General features: G+C 34.4%; 1 protein-coding gene across 2 annotated transcripts in view; it reads right to left on the reverse strand.

Annotated features, from left to right (window-relative positions):
• Positions 1–20,069, reverse strand: part of Lim1 (LIM homeobox 1) — a 119,111-nt gene that overhangs the window by 69,757 nt on the left and 29,285 nt on the right. For both annotated transcript variants that reach the window (XM_074183479.1, XM_074183480.1), the window contains exon 3: positions 7,370–7,596. In XM_074183479.1, coding sequence (XP_074039580.1) covers positions 7,370–7,596 — 227 coding nt within the window. The remainder of the gene's footprint in view (positions 1–7,369; positions 7,597–20,069) is intronic.

Raw genomic sequence — 20,069 nt, forward strand, 5'->3', positions numbered from 1 at the left:
TCTACACAAAGTCATGAGTGAACAAACATTTAGATATTAAAAATCAAAATTAAAAACAATAATAAAGCACGAACAAGGAATTTCACAAAAGGCTAACAATATCGTAAATCTAAAACAAGAATTCTAACTTCAATACCAAGATTAACAACTAACAGTCCCTTCTTATAAGTTTTTATTATATACAACTATAATAATATCAAAAATTATTTTATAAATATTCTTCTACACTGTAAAAACATCTAGATTCAAAATAATGTTTCATTCTGATTTTGAACTGATTAAAATTGAGGCTGCTCAAGTTTGGCGGAATTTTATTATAAACATTCAAGTTCAAATAGTTTATTTTGGAAGTTGTTAAACGCAGTTTGGGTATTTTCATTAAGTAGCCAGATCTGGAGTTATATTCATGGTTTGGAGAGAGTTTTTCATAATGTTGGTTATTTTTAGAAATCTCCAATAAACAGTAATATATATATACTTTGTAGGTACGTGTGGCAGATACCCGATGAAAAAAACAATAGCTAACCCAGCTAATGCCGCGCAGAGAGTTGACGTAAAACCATCAGGCACCTGTGCAACGTCTTAGATTTGGAAGATTGGTCGCAAGTTATTTTCCACTATGAAAAACAGAAATTAATTTCGTTTTGCCGATGCGACCAACCGATAGACTGGTTTCGGGGTGCTTGCCCCATTATCAGTACCGGGCATGGTCTGAAGGGTGTGAACCGTCTGAGTATAACGACCAAACAAATATAATTCCAGCTAGTCATGAAATCATGTGCCTGATGGTTTCAGGTACTTCAACTCTCTACGCGGCATTAGCTGGATTAGTTGTTGTTTTTTCATCGGTTATCTGCCACACGTACCTACAAAGTTGTAGATCTGTATGAGAGGAAAGGGGCAACCTTGAGCATGTCATAATGCACCTCTCCACACATTTGTTCACATTTCGTGATTCTATACAGGGTGTAGCTAAATAAGTGTAAAACATTTAAGGAGGTGATTCCTCATCGACAAAAAGATAGGATCTTTCATATAAAGACATTTCATTGGAGCATCCCTTGTTAAGATACAGCCCCTTAAAGGGGTACATAAAATTTGTATAACAATTTTTTCACAAGCACTAAAAAAGTTACAATATTGAAATTAATCTGACGTTTTGTCCTACCAAAAAGACACTTTAGCCAGAAATTTATTTGGTTTACCCCATAGTTGTAAGGGGTGGAAAACGCAACCCCTAAAATTTATTTTCAATGTAACTTTTTGTCTTATCATTTATTTACCATTTACAAATTTATTTCCGATGTCTCATGGGTTTTTTGCCCAAAATAAACCAGCTCGCAGCAAAAAATTATTTTACGAACAACTACACAGATACATCGTCATAAATGCGAAAAAACGAAACTGATCTATTAAGTAGGTTGCCATTAGCCATAGTGACATTGGGATGACGCTGTCAGTTTGTGAATTTTTAAAATTTAATTAATACTAAATGTGTGTTGTTGTTCTGTTCTTAATTTGTTATTTTAATAATTCACTTTTTATAAAAATGGCATACACAAATGAGGAAATGGCTGATATGCATTACGTTTACGGTCTGTCGCAAGGGAATGGGTTAGAAGCTTCTAGAAGATATGCTGAAATGTATCCTCAACGGCAGCATCCTTCACATAAAACATTTGCTCGACTTCATCAATGATTACGAAAATATGGTTCATTCGACAAAAGAACGCAGGATTGTGGTCGCCATCGAGAAGTACGAACACCACTGCTTGAGGAAGCAGTACTTAATTTGATTGAAGAACAACCTACTACCAGTACTAGAGAGATTGTTTGCCAGCTAAATGTTGATCATATGGCGGTATTTCGAATTTTAAAAGAACAACTCTTATACCCTTACCATCTGCAATGAGTACAGGCACTGTTACCGCGAGACTTTCCGAACCGTTTTTAATTTTGCAATTGGATGCTGGAAATGATTAGAAGAAATTGTGACTTTCTGAAGACTATAGAATTCACAGATGAATGTAATTTTTCTCGGGAAAAGATTATTAATTTTCATAATAACCACATATGGACTGATGAAAACCCTCACGCTATTGTCGAAACTAACCATCAAGAACAGTTTCCTCTTAACGTGTGGCTCGGAGTTATTGAGGGTGATTTAAATGGGCCTCATTTTCTACCTTCTCGATTAAATGGTGAGGCATACGTTCAATTTTCAAGAGAAGTGCATCCAGTTCTGCTGGAGAAAGTTCCTTTGGACGTCAGAAGGGATATGTTTTTTATGCATGATGGGGCTTTCGCCCATTTTAGGTAAGTAGCACGTCAGCATTTAACTGAAACATATGCAAATCAGTGGATAGGTTGAGGAGGACCACAGAACTAGCCCGCTCGCTCCCCGAATCTCAATTCTCTCGATTTCTCTATTTTTTTACAGTATTTGGTTTATCGTACTCCTGTTCGCGACGTAGAAACCGCATCATCGATGAGTGCAGGGTAATCAGAGAGACTCCAGGAATATTTGAGCGAATACGTGGCTCAATGCGCCGACGTCTAAACGCATGCGTAATGTGTGAAGGTAGACATATTGAACATTTACTATGATTTCTACATGTTGTGTGTTTTGTTATTAATAAATTAGTTTTGTTTCTTACCCTTTGATCGTTCAATGCAGGTACTGACTACAAAATAACAATGAATCCAGTTCGCATTTATGACGATGTATCTTTGTAGTTGTTCGTGAAATAATTTTTTGCTGCGAACTGGTTTATTTTGGGCAAAAAACCCAAGAGACATTTTTGTTTAGAATGAAACAAGCTATCGTAAATAAATTTTTAAATGGTAAACGAATAATAAGACAAAAAGTTACATTGGAAATAAATTTTAGGGGTTGCGTTTTCCACCCCTTGCAACCATGGGGTAAACCAAATAAATTACTGGCTAAGTGTCTTTTTGGTAGTACAAAACGTCAGGGTAACTTCAATATTGTAACTTTTTCAGTACTTGTGAAAAAAATTGTTATACAAATTTTATGTCCCCCTTTAAGGGGCTGTATCTTAACAAGGGATGCTCCAATGAAGTTTCTTTATGTGAAAGATCCTATCTTTTTTTCGATGAGGAATCACCTCCTTAAATGTTTTGCACTTATTCAGTTACACCCTGTATAATACTAAATAAAATGGCGAAAGTGCGCAAGCGCTGATATGAATTATGGCGAAGTCGCCTGATGAAATTTGCGATATCAGAGATAGTGAATTGATATGACGTTTAGTTGAATGTACATACTATCACCCAGTTTTGTTAGATAAATTGGCTTTTCGAACACAAGCTCATACTCAATGTCTGATTAGTCATATGATTTTCAAAAATGTACTCGAATTAAGCTCGTCTCGACTGGTAATTATTCACTAAATGTTCTGAAACTCCGACAAAAAGTTATGCAGACATGAAATGCGCATTGCCAATGCATATAAACGAAAACTCAAAACATCCTTCAGCGCTCGTAAAGATCCTGGGACTATAGTTGCAATCTGCATCGCTTTCATCGAGATAGTCGTGTTCCAAGTGATAAGTGACGGGTGGGCACCACGCCGACGTTCGCTAGCCCCTCCCATTATGCTCTGTCTACCAATTACGTTGGTTGCTAGTCGTTACCCCTCGATCTGCCAGTTCCTGCTGTCTGATCGTTGTTGCGCAAGTCGCCCGGGGGATTTGGGGTTAGGGGTGCAATGCACGATGAAGATGGATTTTAGAGAAGGTGACTGAGAAGGGAAAATAAATATTTGAATTATGAAAAATGTGAATTCGTGTAACGGAAGATTTATTTATCAAAAATTTACTTGAAATTGTTGAAAGATATTAATTAGTTTTTTATATGAAAAGGGTTTTTGTAGTAATGTGATACTGTTAGGCTAGCTCAACTATTTGTTCCATTACTTGGAACTTTTATATTTTTTTGTTATGAATGGTTTTTGTATATAAAGTGCAGTATTTATCCTCTATCTAGTATATATATATATATATATATATATATATATATATATGGGGTTCTTCATAAATATATATATATATATATATATATATATATATATATATATATATATATATATATATATATATATATATATATATATATATATATATATATATATATTCCATTCATTATCTTTCAATCAGGAAACAAAGTGGAAAAACAGTTTCGGAACTCCTGATTTGAGTTTAATGAAATATTGAAGTTTCTGGGGTGGATAACTTTTCATCAGTTGAAAATAGCGTTTCTAGTTGCCAAAGTGGTTGAGCCAAGACGCATACAAAATATCAACGAATTCGAAACTTGTGCGAGCTGAGAATTTACCTTTAAATGTGCGATTTCTAGCCTGTTTGTCTCCAACGAATGGAAAAGGAAAAATTAGGTAACTATTCTCAGAAGTGATAGACTCACAACTTTCAGTAATCTAACAACAGTAAAGCATATTTCTATTTATCAAACCTACAGAATTACCTAAACCTTGAAGTTCTTCTGGAAATGGGAATGAATAACCAAATAATCACTTTACAATAATAAAAGAAAACAAAGGCTGGGGTGGTTTTTATACCTGAGTTTTCATTCGAGCATGGCCTACCAACACCCCGGATTTCGTTCCCTATGATTGTGAAAGCCTATGTTCTCATATATACTACAAATCATTACAGTTTCTGAACAACTTCACACATTTGGAACCAGAGCCCAAAAACAATCCAATACCAGATAACGCGGCTACGATCCGCCATAGTTCAGTGATGCTAGACTTACTACGGATTGATTGTTGAATTCAAGTGTTTTTAAAGAACAAACCTGAGCATTAAAAGGATATGATATCTCTACTTAAGAAGTCACCATCTATGGGGTCGACCGGAAACTCGACATTAGTATCATAGATAAACGAGTATTCCTAAGGTGGTTCTCCTAACAAAGCCAAGTTCATTCGACGTCAACCGCCAAATGATATTTCATCTGTCTTTCATTGCAGTTTTTATTACAAGACAACTGTATATGAAACCAGAGTACAAAATCAGACGGAGCTTTTTTCCTCGCCATAGTCCGGTAATGCTAAAGTGAACCACCTATGCTCTGCTGAATTCAACTGTCAATGAAAGGATAACCCGAGAAAGTAAATCTTATGTCATCTCTCATCAAGCTGCCAAGCTTGGACATCGACCTGCGAACAAGATTCATCCTATGTATTTCACTGCAGCTTCAATTGCAAAACAAGATAGTTGAAACCACGAGCAACATCGTTGTTCTCACTAATGTAGCAAGACATATAGCGTTGTTTCTTGACTCTAGCATGTTTTTTAAGGATAGTTGAGTCCACCAGTACATTTGCAGTTCATCAGCTAAGCACCACTGGTGAGACCTATGACTGGTCGGAACAGTACCTACTGTGTGGTGTTAGGTTAGGTTAGCTCCAAAGTGAGTGGGTCTATTCGACTCTCCACCGCAACCCGCTAGGGTTCATTGTGGCTCACACCTATGCACACTTGACCAAATAAACCCAGCTTCTTAACGAAGTCGATTAGCTTGTATGGTGAGTGGTCTTTCAAGTCAGATGGTAAGAGTACGGCTCTGCCGAAATCTAAAAATATGATCTGGTCCCCAGCGGGCAGGCACGAAGTATGTACTCTGCTGTTTCATCATTTTCCAAACAGAGGCGACACACGCTGTCTTCCGATAGTCCGAGTCTCTGCATATTATGATTCAAATGACAGTGACCTGTAAGAAGGCCTGTTAGACATCGTAGTTCATCCCTACTGTAGTCCAAAAACTATTTGGTATCCAGCTTCGAAGGGTGAATAAACGCCTTAGAGTGGAAGATTCTGCCAGATTCTTGCCATCCAGGTGCTCAATCTTTGTTTGGCAAAGCCTAAAGCGATGCCAATGACAGGTTTTGGTCCGATGAAACTGCTTGCAGCACCCTCCTTCGCAAGGGAGTCAGTCAGGCTCATTGCCTTCCAGGCCAGTATGGTCAGGAATCCAGACAAGAGACAATCTGCTAAGTCTTCGTATCAAGGAGAGTCGTTTTTGGTAATTTGCTAATAATTAAGACGTTGCTTAGTAGGAGTGAAGAGCTTCCAACGCCGCTTGACAGTCCAAGAATATTTGTATTGACTTGTGTATGAGGTTGGATTCTTCCAGTCACTCCGCACACAATTCAATAGCGTACTATCTGGTGTAGTAATGTTTTATTTTTGGGCTCTGTTTTCAACTAGTTACCTTGCAATGAAAATCTACAGTGGAAGATAAAGGACGAATCTGGTATGGTGTAGTAATGTGTTATTTTTGGGATCTGGTTTCAACTATTTACTTTGCAATAAAATCTGCAGTGGAAGATAAAAGACGAATCTGGTGCGGCGGTGGATGACGAAGCTGGGCTATTTCATGGACTGTCTTGAGCAACTTCGTTTATCTTTGATATTCCTGGATTTGGTTTCTATAGGTCATATAGTTGGAGTCTACGCCAACAGAGATATCAGCGCCTTTTCTTGAAAAATATGTACTTTCAATCACAAATTTGGTTGCACATTACTCATAGATACCTATTTCTCAATACCTCTCAAATTCACATTGAAAACAAAGGAACAAAGGTAATTTATTATTGATATTATCTTTATTTTCATGACTAGGCTAGGCTAGGACAATTTTATGACCACTACTTCCTACAGTGTGGGTACCTTGGAAGAGATAAATGTTTCGAGATTTCACATCACCAAAACCTATTGTGTAGATACGTATTTCGAAATATGTATTTTGTTATACGTTTGTATCTATACATTCTCGATACAGTTTAGAGAGTCATTTTGATTCCCGTTAGAGTACTGTATACATGGGATGTTTCTTTTCCGCTTTCGACGCATTGTTCACGAGATGGAACTGTTACAAGTTAACATATCTCTTTCTCTTAGACGAAAAGTCGGATCTTTCCTGCACCGGTGAGAGTTAATACCTCGAAACAGGTCTATATCTCTGATTTACTCGACTGATTTCTGCATGGTCCTGCTGCTGGATGGACGAGACTATCCTCTCTGAGGTAGCTTGCATAAATATCTGTCGGATACAATTCAATATCCAGCGTGGTATTAGTCAGGGATATATTTGTTTTTCGGCAAGCATTTACCAAAATCCACCATGTAGGTGAGTTGGGAGAGGTGAATGCTTCTAGATTCCATTTCGAAATATTCATTTTCTTACACTCCGACAATTGCATATATTGTTGAATTGTGTTTTGCCGATAATATTGGATTTTATATAGTCATCACTTTTCTCAAGTATGTCTCACGAGACATTGAAAGAGTTTTTACACGATAACAAAAGAATGAAATAACTCACCTTGATGGTGGGATGTGATCACAGCCGCCTTATTTCCGCTGAGATAGTCCTCCTTGCAAATGAACTTGTTATCGTCCAAAACATAGAGTTCCTCACCGGTGGATAGTTGTTTCCTGCACACCAGACAGGTGAAACAATTGAGGTGGAACACTTTGTCTCTTGCTTTCCTCACTAAGTCACTGGGCGAGATGCCTTGACCACAACCACCGCACTTTGTGCCGTATCTCCTGAAACGAAACAATTAAAGTGTGTCAAAATAGGAAAAAATGTCGGTGCGGTAAAGAGGTTTCCGTTTTTACGGGCGTGATTTTTACGCTTCGCTATAGCAGTACGCGTCGGTTGAGCGACAGTTAAAGGTTGTTTGCTCTCGGTTTTTGTGGCATCGGCCAGGAAAAAAGTGGTGTGCTCAAAGATGCGATTTACATTGGCTGAGAAACTTTCAGTTCATTGTCCAGGTTATACAGGATAACGCAAAAGAAGTTTGACCAATCTATGTTACGTCAGTGTTTTCGATATTTTCAAATCAGAATTTCCGCAAGTGGTTTTTCGATTTGATCACTTTTATACGTTATCCTATTAGAAAAAGCATCAAGTCAGTGATCGTTCCTTGTTGGATATTCTAATATCATCATCCGAGGAAGCAATAGTCCATTACTCAACACCTGCGGACCATTCACAGTTGACCAAATACCGTTATTCAATACCTCGTCGCCAACCACAGATGAGCAAATTGATTACTTTACGGTCTATTGAATTATTTTCATACGCAAGTAAGCCTTTTTTTAAAATTGCTCTTACATTATATGCATTGAATATTACCTACTGGAGTCCTATCCCAACACCAAAACGTTATTTTCAACACCTCGACACGTGTTTCACGATCTTCAAGAAGAAGATCTAACTGTTGTTTTTAACACCTCGACACGTGTTCCAATCAACAAGTGATCATATTCAATAGGAAGATCAAACTGATCACTTTGATATACCTCAATACATGTTTCACCAAGTTATCATCTTCAAGAGGAAGATCAAACTGATTAGTTTGATATTTCTCTTGAAGATGATCACTTGGTGATTGAAACACGTGTCGAAGTGTTAAGATAACGGTTTGGTGTTGGGATTGAACTCTAGTTATATTTATTACTACACTGAAGGTTCCAAACAGTGCATCACAAGATCATATGCATTGATGTGAAATGTAATTATTTGATAGGTTTGATTCAATTTGAAGTAGGTCTATTTTTTTCTTGTTGGAGCATATCGATAAAACCTTGTTTTTGAAAATGTTTCTGTACTGTACAGTTTTTCAATTAAGATGTCACGGACTCGTTGTTATCCAATTAAAATCATAGTCCATATACTTATATATGAAAAAATATTTGATTGATCTAATCCAGTATTATAACGCCAACCGATTTTCCAAAAGGTTCAGCGTTATTAAACCGCTTTGGTAACGTTTGGCGAAAGTGGTCTTTATACACAGAAATTAGCGTTGGTTTCAGTAACATTGGTCGTTAGAAATTCTACTGTAAATGCCTTGTAAATGTGGTCGTAGTTTCAAAACATTTGAATTAGCTCTGGAAACATCCTTATGAAAAAAATGATTGCTGATGGAATTCGTGTCAAAAAACAGTTACAATTATACCTTTTGGGAGTTTATATTTGCATTTTGGGACTGGTGCTAAAAATTTTGCTGGTGTTGATTTTGAAACATAATTTTTTTATTATTACCATGATTCATAAGTACTACTCACATTTCATCTCAAGAACTGTCTTAGGTTGTAAACCCAAAATGGTTTAAGAACATGTCAATATATGTTCAAATAAACTACTGAAATTGAATTGAAAAGTCGTTTGAATTGACAAATTATTATATTTTCCACACTCTTTGACATAAACGATTGAGGCATTTTTTATTTTTTAGTATTTTGAGCTTGAATTTCCAACAAATGAAAAAAAATATTTACGAAAAAAAAAAGTATACTTAAAGATATGTAGTGTATAATACACCGACGTTTCTTTCAGATATAAACTTAAAGAAAAAACCGTTTCGAAAGAACTTCTTTCACATGAATTACAAGAAAGGAAAGAATCTTGAAAAATGAGAAATAGAACTTTCCATGTTTCTTCACCACTCTTATTTATAACTAACGTCACTGCAGTTTCGTCCTATAAGACCATCTTCAAAAGAATACAATTAACGTTTTGAAATGTCCTTATAGGACGGAACTGCAGTAACGTTAGTTACAGATGAAAGTGGTAAAAAACATAGAAAGTATCATTTCTTACTTTTCATGATGATCTTCCACCATTTAGTAACGGCTACATCCATCAATTTATTGAAAGAATCCTCTCGAAAGAACTACTTTCATATGAACATTGAATTATATAAAAACCCATCACCCTCAATGATTCACTTAGAAGTTTCGGGATGAAACATTTGTTAAATTACCTAATCAGCACGGTTTCAGATAACATTACAAGACGAAGCACTCATTTCTCTCATAAGATTATGACTTTATTTCACTGAAAGGAATAAATCAGCTCTTGTCATGATGACATTCAAACGGTTTGTTAATCCCAGCCATAGGAATTTCATTTCAATTGAAAAAAATGTGTTTTTCTGTTAGCCAGCTAAAAGTAAATATATTCAGGAGACAAGAGTTAATTCGGAAAGAGCATTTTAGCTTTCTACGTCCCCATCATTGAGCAAAAAATTTGGGAAACTTTCTGAGGATTTTTTTCTCTTCTAATGGAAAACCCTTCAGTGATGTTTTCTGTACTAACTAACAAGATCCGACTTCCAGTATCGTGACTCGCCTTTTTAATAGAGAGGGATCAAAACGGCAAAAAGTAAAACCTCCGATAAAGGGCAAATGAGCGACTCGGATAAAGTGCACTCTCATTTATTTATGGTAATGGTTGAGCGTTTAAGCCTCCCCGACAATTCCACGGTATGAATTCAAAGGAACCCCTCCGGTATCCCCCAGACTGCAATCATATCATAGCAATTATCTTGGTTAAACACGATTGCCCTCGATGGTATTCCACGCGAGAAGGAATTGTTTTTTTAATAGGCCGGGAGAGATCTTGGACACTTTTGAGGAACACGAAATTTCATACTACGTTAAAAATTTATGAAAACTCGGCAAATTGCATCAGGGCGACTAAAATATATTGTGTAATAATAACGTCGATTCAAATCAAGCAAAGTGAGTTAATAATATGACTTGGCCATGAGGGACATGAAAACTTTTTCTATACAGTGCTTCTCAAAAGCGATGGATAAATTCTATGAAACATTAGACAAAGAAAACGTCATCTCCTGAAGACGCACTTCGAGAAGAGTAATGAAGTTCTGATGATTGGGAAAATGTTTGTTATTACATTTATTTTACGCCCAAGATTTCTTTATTGAAGTTTTATAATTATTCTTTTCGAAACGGGTTAATTTCCTTTATGGCTTGTCTGTATAGATTTTCCAAACTGGATGTACATAATGTGTAAGAGCATCTTCGTATACACCACCAGGTTCATCAAAAAATTTGCTAAAGTAGGCAAATCATCTTGAAGAAAGTTCAGTTCTCTAAACTCCATAGACTTCCTGGGATTCTGTAGAAGATTTTTGATGGGATTATTGTTCAGATCTTTGAAAATATATTATCACTCGGTTTATAACAGAAGACTCTGGCACTATATTTATGTATTTGGTCAAAGTTCTCTGTATTTTTGGTTCCACTGATTTTATTTTATGCATCATTAAAATAAATTCAGTGCTGTAAAAAGTAAACTGGCAACATAAGGTGCGTTTGACGTTAGATGTGAGGTATTTTGTCGACCTTTTTTTTTGTATATTCACCTTTTACAATCTGAAAAATCTTTACCTACCTTTCAATGGAAAAATTCATACACCTGTAGAAAGGGAAAACTTTTCAGTTCACCTCAATATGTTGATAGGTACTGCATAATTCACAGTACTTTTCACAAAAAAAAAATCTGTTAATAAGTAACTTCATTATAATTTCTATATTTTTCGAAATGTTAAAGGTAAAATCAGTCGAAAAAAAATTTCAATTGAATCAGAAGTATCCTTTAGGAAACTTTTCACGCTTTTCCACAAAGATTTTGAAATCTACTGAATAGTTTTGCAATTGTTTGACAACACGGAAATCCAATTGATCTCAGAAAACACATGTTCAACATGTCGTCGACTGAGCAGGTTGTGTTATCAACGGAGCTAAATAAGCTGAAGAAAAGTGAGATAATTGATCTAATTGTGACTAAAATTCTTCCCGATAATTTCGGTGAAAATAAGATTTTACAAAGTTTTCTAAAATCCATTCAAAAGTTGAATCCAGAGAAAAACTCTGTAGTTAGTGGCGATCATGTCTCAAAAAATTGTTCATCCGAGTGCATGTTTATTTCGAAAAAATGCCAGCAACTTGAACGTGAGTGTTTACTTCAAGATAAACTATCTGACCAGATGGCAAAAAGACTGCAAAAGATGATGATTTAGCATGGCTGTATGTCGGAAAAATAAAGGGGCAGATAGATTATGAAGTTATGCGATAGTTTCTGGATGAAGCCTTCCCGAATGAAGTTATTAAGTGTTTCAAATTAAATACAAAGGGAAAAAATAGTTCTTTCAAACTGGGTGTATCGGAATCATGTAAGCAACTGTTGCTAAATAGTGATGCATGGCCTGAAAATATCATTATAAAAGAATTTCTGTTTTTTCCATAATTGCTCTAATTTATCTAATGTATCACATGGTTTTAACAAAAATAACGCAAATCTAAAAATTCTCAATTTGAATATCCGTAGTATCAGACACAAAATTGATAAATTTGAATTTGTCTTGCAAACTCTTGGTTATCCGGATATTGTATGTATCACTGAAACTTGGTGCAAAGATTATGAAATTATATCAGTCAATTTGAACTCGTACAACGTCTCAGACTACTTTTGTAGGAAAGACAAAGATGGTGGTGGAGTTGCCATATTTGTTAGAAATGATCATGATTTCATAATGAAAAGTACTAAAATTCAAAAATGTCAAAATGTTTTCGAATATGCAGCTATTGAGGTGATTGTCTCTGACCTTCGATTATTCATAATTTGCTTTTACAGGTCACCGGCTACTGATAGTAAAACGTTTCTCACTAAAATGGAATCATTTCTTGAAACACTCAGTTATAAAAATTCTAAGTCGCTTAATATTATTTGTGGTGACTTTAACTTCAATTTTCATGATGAAGTACATGACAGTGAGGCAAAAATACTTCGTAATCTACTTTCAGCATATGGTTTGAAACAATGTATCTTCGAATATACAAGGTTACAAGGAGACAGTAGATCCACAATTGATAATATATTCTCATCGGTTGAGTATGAAATTGAAAACAAAGTTTTGCATGTTGACTTCTCGGACCATGCCCTTCAGTTTATAACACTACCTATAAATTTCGTCGCCGCTGATAAATACCATTATTTTTTGAAGAGAAATTTTAATGATCATAATATCCTCCATTTCATTAATTTATTATCGGGCGAAAATTGGAATTTTCTATACTTCACTGAATTTGACTTTGATACTAAATTTTCCCATTTTTATGATGTTTTTCTTCAAGCTTTTGATATATCCTTTCCTAAACAGTTTCAAAAAATTAAACAAAATCAAAATTCAAGTAGACACAAACCATGGATTACTAAGGATATCGTTGAAGAAGGTATATTACTCAGAGATATTTATAATTTGAACAAGAACCAAACCAATGTACATTTGTTGGGTCAATATAAGCAATTCTTAAAAAATCATAGACAAAAAATTGTGCTCTCAAAAAGTCAATACTTCAATAATCAATTCCTTAAGGCTCAACATAAATCTAAAGCTGCCTGGTCTATCATCAGGAAAAATACTATTATCAACGATTCATCTAAATGTTTACCCAGCTATTTTGACATTGGCGATGGTGTACTTGTTGACGATGGTCCCGGTATATCTCAAGCATTTAGTAGTTATTTTGTCGATTCAGTGGAGTCATTAGTAAAAAATACTGCACCTGGTGGCATTGAAATCGTTGTGTAAAAACTGAGAGTCTTTTCCTCTATCCAATAGATGAAACTGAACTCTTGGAAATAATTAAATTCGCATGTTCGAAAAATTCCAGTGGGGTTGATGAATTGCCAGGCAATGTTTTATTAAAGGCTGCTTCAAAAATAATGGAACCTCTGATTTATCTAATCAATTTATCTTTCTCTGAAGGTATTTTTCCTTCTCGGCTTAAGCAAGCAATGGTTGTCCCAGTCCATAAAAAAAGCGATAAGCATGTAATGTCGAACTATAGAGGTATTGCTTTACTATCTCAATTTTCGAAAATATTTGAAAAATCATATCAAAACAGACTTGTGTCCTTTTTAAATAAATACAATATCGTATCTGACAACCAATATGGGTTTCAAGTAGGCTTGTCAACCCAGGATGCCATCCTTTCTCTACATAATCATGTATTATCCAACTTCGACAACGGTGAAAAATCACCGACTTGACACGGGCGTTTGATATCATACATCATGGTCTTCTTCTTGATAAACTGTTTGACATGGGCGTCCGTGGTCCAAGTCTGAAATGGATTGAAACCTATTTAACTGGTCGTACACAGGTTGTTAAAGTTAGGCTTCAGACTGGGTCATTTGTCTCTGAATCTCGAAACGTTGTTACAGGTGTGCCCCAAGGTAGTGTTTTGGGGCCTACACTATTTATTTTATTTGTTAATGACCTTTCAAAAACTAATCATTCACAGTGCTCTATACAATTTGCTGATGACACATCTTTTACTGTCAGTGGTTCGGAATGTGAAACATTGTCAGTAAGAGCAAATGATGCTGTATCCAACATGCAAAATTATTGTTCTAAAAATGGCTTGATTCTAAATAATCTCAAAACCAACACCATTCTCTTTACAATTCAGGAAACTGATTGTAGTGTATTGGTTAGGTCTGAGATTAAAAGTATTGAACAGGTAAACTATAAAAAATTTTTAGGAGTTTTTATTGATTCCCAAATCAATTGGAATCATCATGTTGATTTCATACTGAAGAAATTAGCGACACACTGTTTCGTTATATGGAATCTGCGTAATTTTGTGTCTATTTAAATTCTTAAAAGTTACTATTATGCATATGTTTACTCTGCCCTCAATCACTGTATTATTTGTTTTGGCAACTGCAATAGAATCAGTGACTTATTAATTTTCCAGAAAAAGATTATTAGAACAATTTGTTTTAAAAAACCACTCGATTTCTGTAAACCACTTTTTGCAAAGTTGAATATATTAACTATTACTTGCATGTATATTCTTAATTGCGTAATCTACGTTAAATCAAATTGCTCCAAGTTTCAGAACAGAGATGATACATGTCTTCTTTCGGGCTTCACCCTGAGAAAAAACTATAACATTTTAATTCCTAATCATAAGTTAGCCAAGGTCACTAATGGACCTCATATCATGTCAATAAAACTGTACAACAAGCTCCCAATATCCATTAAAAAAATAACTAGTGTAAAGACCTTTAAACAAAAAGTTCGGAAACTATTATGTGAAAAGGTATTTTATTCGCTTGATGAATTTTTTCAGTCTGATTTGGAATTTTAAATTTTAATTTTTGTATCCCTTTTAAGGTCTAAATGTTATATAGTATATCTTATAATTATGTTGTTTTATGATTGTGACCTCATTGTAATTGTACTGAGTAATGTGACTTTTTCCATGCCTTTCCTAGGTCTACGGAAATAAACTTTTTTGATTTTGATTTTGATTTTAGATAATAAATTTGTTGTTTTTTGGAAAACCATAAAATTAAGGGATTTCGCAATGTTACAAGCTAAGTCGAATACATTTTGTTTTTGAGGAGTCACTAGTTTATAACATGCAAAAGATTGGGGCTAACCTGCAAAAATGAAAGACTTACTCACTTATATTCAAAACAGTTTTTGACCCAGCCCGACTCTCAAGTATTCTACGAAGCATCCACTTGCTCCTGCTCTTGAATTGGATGAAGAAGAGAATGATATCGAATACGTAGATGACACACCAATTGATGACGGTGAATAACTGGCAATAAAGATCAATGTCTCGTTGACTTTTATTTGAAAATGTTTGTATTATGCTCGTTACGTCAAATGTATCTTTATAATTTTTTTAATTTATAATTAACAGTATACTTCAACATTAAAGACTTATAACATTTTTTATTATACCTATTTTTCATCAACTAAAACGACACCAAACTTAAAAAACGCATTTCTGAACATTTTGATTTCGGTGACTATAATCGTTCTTTCCGTCGACCTTTCGTATATGAAAGAAGGACAGTATTTCCTAGAATAAAAGTATTTTTATATTTTTCTTCAATGATGAGAAATCCTTACATATTACTTGTAGAATACCGCACAAGCGTAAATATTTTATCAGATTAAAAACAGATTTTTTTAAACAGATCTACAAATTTTGAATGACTATGTTTACCATTTTCCGAAGTCTCATATCTATTTGCCCCTGTCATATTTTGTACATGTTTGAAAATATGTTTCCTCGCATAGCTTCAGCATCGACATTTTCGACGAAATAAAAAGAAGTGAAAAAGATACGCCAGTGTATATGGCGTTGTGAAATATACGAGTTCCAGAGATCGTTAAATCTCACCTCTTGTTCTATTTGGACGAACATATTGATCGGGAGGTCTGCCTGCTGCTGTACATATAGTCGAAACTACAAATAAGAGTTGCGATCAAAATGGATGAAGTTTTATTTGGTTAGTGGTGCTCATTTTTAAAATAACTTCGAATTGACGATATTTCCATCACGATGTTTGTTGGGAAACAATTATATCATAGAAGTGATCTACCTTGAACACGACAAAATTGCATCTCTCGCTCTACAACGTGGAATAAATTGTGTGTACACTTCACAAAAATTGCATATGAAGGTGCACGCACACAAAATAATTCTTCGATAGTATCTGCAAAGTTCTGTCCATTTCTTCAGGAGTTCAGCTCTTTTCTCCAAGTTAAAATCCTAGCGTTTTCTAAGATGGAAAGAATTGTTTTGTGTTGTATGAACTCATGTTTCTTGTTCAATGCAAGGCATTTGGACTTCTATCGTCTGAAATTAATATTCATTTTTCACACTTCACGACGTTTCGTACATTTGGTAATTCAAAATAAAATTTTCCTCTTTTTGAATCTAGGAACTGGAACCGACATTGATAACGCATGCAGAGATGCATTATTTGCAAAATGAGTTCCACCGTTTATATATTGATAAACGATTCATTTTGTCAGGCTAGTGCGGGTATCTGAAACGTTAAATTGAGGAGGAACGGGCTGCAGAGCACTGAACTAGAAAATCGCACGATCTAGAAAGAAAATGAGAGAAACGCGTGTATAACTAATCTACATGATCTTTACTGTATATATGTTCCAATCTCAAAGACGAACCTAGACAAATCCTATTACCAATTAATATATCGCAGTAAAGAGAAAAATTTGGTGAAGGTATGGTGGTGGCCAAAATCTGCCATTATCGGACGGATAGCTCATTTGTGTCGTAATATATCGATAGAAGATAATTTGTATACTTCTATACTGTTTTCAAGCTAATAACACGTTTTAAATGCTTGAATGTTAAGATAAAAATAAAACAAACAAACATAGATGGAATATACCCAAACTATGAGGCACTTTAACCAACATTTACAGAACTGGAATTAAACAATTTCGAAAGCAAGCTGTTTTAGCAGCATTTTGCTAATATTTTTCAGAAATAAGAAACATTAACGATCGATAATTCCGACTTAGCCGAATGGCGCGAATGTGAGATTTGTGAATCGATCGAACGTGCCATCTAACTTGTTCATTTCATCCAAGTCGCTGGAAATGATATATACCCAGTAAAATAACTTACAGTTTACAATAATTTGTTACGGTCAAACTATGTTTCAGAAAGCAGAATTGATTCAAGTGTTTTTGTTCAGGAGTAAACACCCTGTGTTTATATAAAGTATGAAATCTTTAATAATGTAGTTCATGTTATATACATTTAAGGATGTAGCCGTTACTACTTGGTGGTAAATAATTATGTAGAAAAGAAAAATTAAACTTTCTATGTTTTTACCACTTTAATTTATAACTAACGTTACTGCAGTGTCGTCCTATAAGGACATTTTCATTATAAGTTTGAAAATGTCCTTATAGGATGAAACTGCAGTAACGTCAGTTACATTTGTAACTTTCGTCCTATAAGGACAGTTTAATCAAAAGTTTGAAAATGTCCTAATAAGACGAAACTGCAGTAACGTTAGTTACAAATAAAAGTGGTAAAAAACATAGAAAGTTTCGCCTTGCATGAAAATAACTTGAGGTTGGATCAAATTACTGCTAATCATGCCCACTTGAAGTACGCAGTTGAGTAATAACATGAATCAATTCATGAAATTGAATTGACACGTAATGAGATGTTTTCTGTTGTTTTTCATCAGGTAATACTAATAAACTGATCAGTTTTTTCAAATTATAATTACTATCTCATCAGAAATCAGAGTAGGTATCATTACATTGCTGACAAGATTAAAACTCGATATCTCTCCATAAAATCTTGGTTAAAATGCCGATTGTAATAAATAGGTTATGAGGTAGAATTTTGAGCCAATGTTGAATGATAAAAGAAATATATCTAATAATAATTATAAACGATTAATGAGACTAATGGCGAAAAGGAATAAAGGGAGATCTATATTCTAGTGAATCAAATAACTGAATTACAGTTGACTGTTTCATTGTCAGAGGGTTTATAAAAATATGATTGAGCGTATAAAAGTATTATTCAAAAATTGAGAATGCATACTCATTAGATGAGTATAAAAAAGACGTGACGAAATCAATATTGTACATTTTGATCTTCTGGCAACATATCAGACATACGCATTGCATTGAAGATCTTCGAAAAAATGCATTTCCATGTTAAGCCACTTGCATCAGATGACTTTATAAGAGATGGGATCATACTTCTTGATCTCAAGGATCAACTTTTTGTACCTTTTGAACTCGCATTTTGTCAACGTTCGCTAAGCATGAACTGTAAATGAAGTCACAATAATTGAAGTGACTCAAAACATGCGACTCACTTTGTCAAATTTGAAATTTAGAATATGTTGATTGACTCGAAGTGAGTAATGCAAGAGTTCTGCCTACTAGACTTTTTATGTACTTTTCTAGCTGAGTCGCTTACTTGTGAGGGTTTGTTGTCTATGTGAATAAACATGTTATTTTTCAGAATATTCCTATAATTTCTACAATTTTTATTACCGAGAAAAACTGTCTCAGATTCATCTGAATGCATCGTCCGTGTTCTTCAGCAGATTTTTAGCCTTTTTGAGTACATTGTTGATAATTTCTATAACTGCATTAGTAAGTATAATCTTCATAAGCCTGTACTCCACAATGTTCAACCTCATATAAAATCTACCGTGTGTATGATATGAACTGAGATGGGCCTACAATAGATCTCTGAGGAACCCCAGAAAACAGATGAAAACTTGATGAATATGATCCACTTATCAACATTCTTTAGAATCGTCTATTGAAATTATTCGAAATCAAAAATGTTGATTAAATATTTAACCCGTAATACTCCTCTACTACTACCTCAATTTGACACAGGGTGATTCCTAGCTGATTTTGTAAAACGCTTTGGAGAAGTCAAGTAATACCAAAGCAGTAACATGTACGTGAAATTTTATATCGTTACCCTTTCATGTATTATATTGTGATGCATTTTTATGAATGATAATTGATTCAATTCGATAACGAATGTTTGGATTAGAAACTGGATAGGAAAAAGTAATTTTTGTATAATTCAATGTTCATATTAAATCAGTTGTTTCTTTTTCATCTAATTCATTGTTAATTGTAGAGTAGTTATTTCGAAATGGCTTTTTCTTTTAGTTCGTTTCTGAAGAAACTGCTATACATAATCTACGCATCTTTGTAGATAGTTTATTTTGAACTCAATTGCTTTCTTTTTTCCTTTCGAAAGTTTCATATGATTTTTTTTGAATAAAGAATCCGAATTCAGTACAGTATAGTCCTTAGGAACATCAAATTAGCCAGAGAATATACTGAAAACGTACTATTCTGTTAAATTTTCAAAATGAAGTTTGAATTTTTCTTTTCTTATACTTCTACTGAACATTTAATCATTTGACGATAATAATCAACCCTCAAAGCTAGTTTCAAAATTTGCTTCATTATTATTTCGATAGAGGAACGAGGAAAGAGAAACCAACTTTTCCAGTAATTTTTAGGTAACTAGAAACATCAACATATTTTCGGTCAATTTGCAATATTTCGAAAATAAGAAAAATAGTTTGCAAATTGAATACCCTCTCAATTCGGGAGGAATATCATGAACTGAATGTTCTTTTGTCGAAAATTAAAATTATTCAAATATTTCAAGAAAAAACTTCAGCAATTTGAAAAATACCTACGAAATACATCCTACCATAAAATACCTGACAACCGTACATGACAATTGTATGAATTGGAATTATTGAGAGTTTCGTCTCTCATAATTGGAAGTGTCGAAATAAAACTTATATGGTGACCAGAGTGCCAATATATTATTCAAGTCCATCACAACTA

The sequence above is a fragment of the Leptinotarsa decemlineata genome, unplaced genomic scaffold, assembly GCF_025532065.1.
Source record: "Leptinotarsa decemlineata unplaced genomic scaffold, Ldec_3_MD MMD2_tig00026340_RagTag_RagTag, whole genome shotgun sequence".
Classification (NCBI taxonomy): Eukaryota; Metazoa; Arthropoda; class Insecta; order Coleoptera; family Chrysomelidae; genus Leptinotarsa; species Leptinotarsa decemlineata.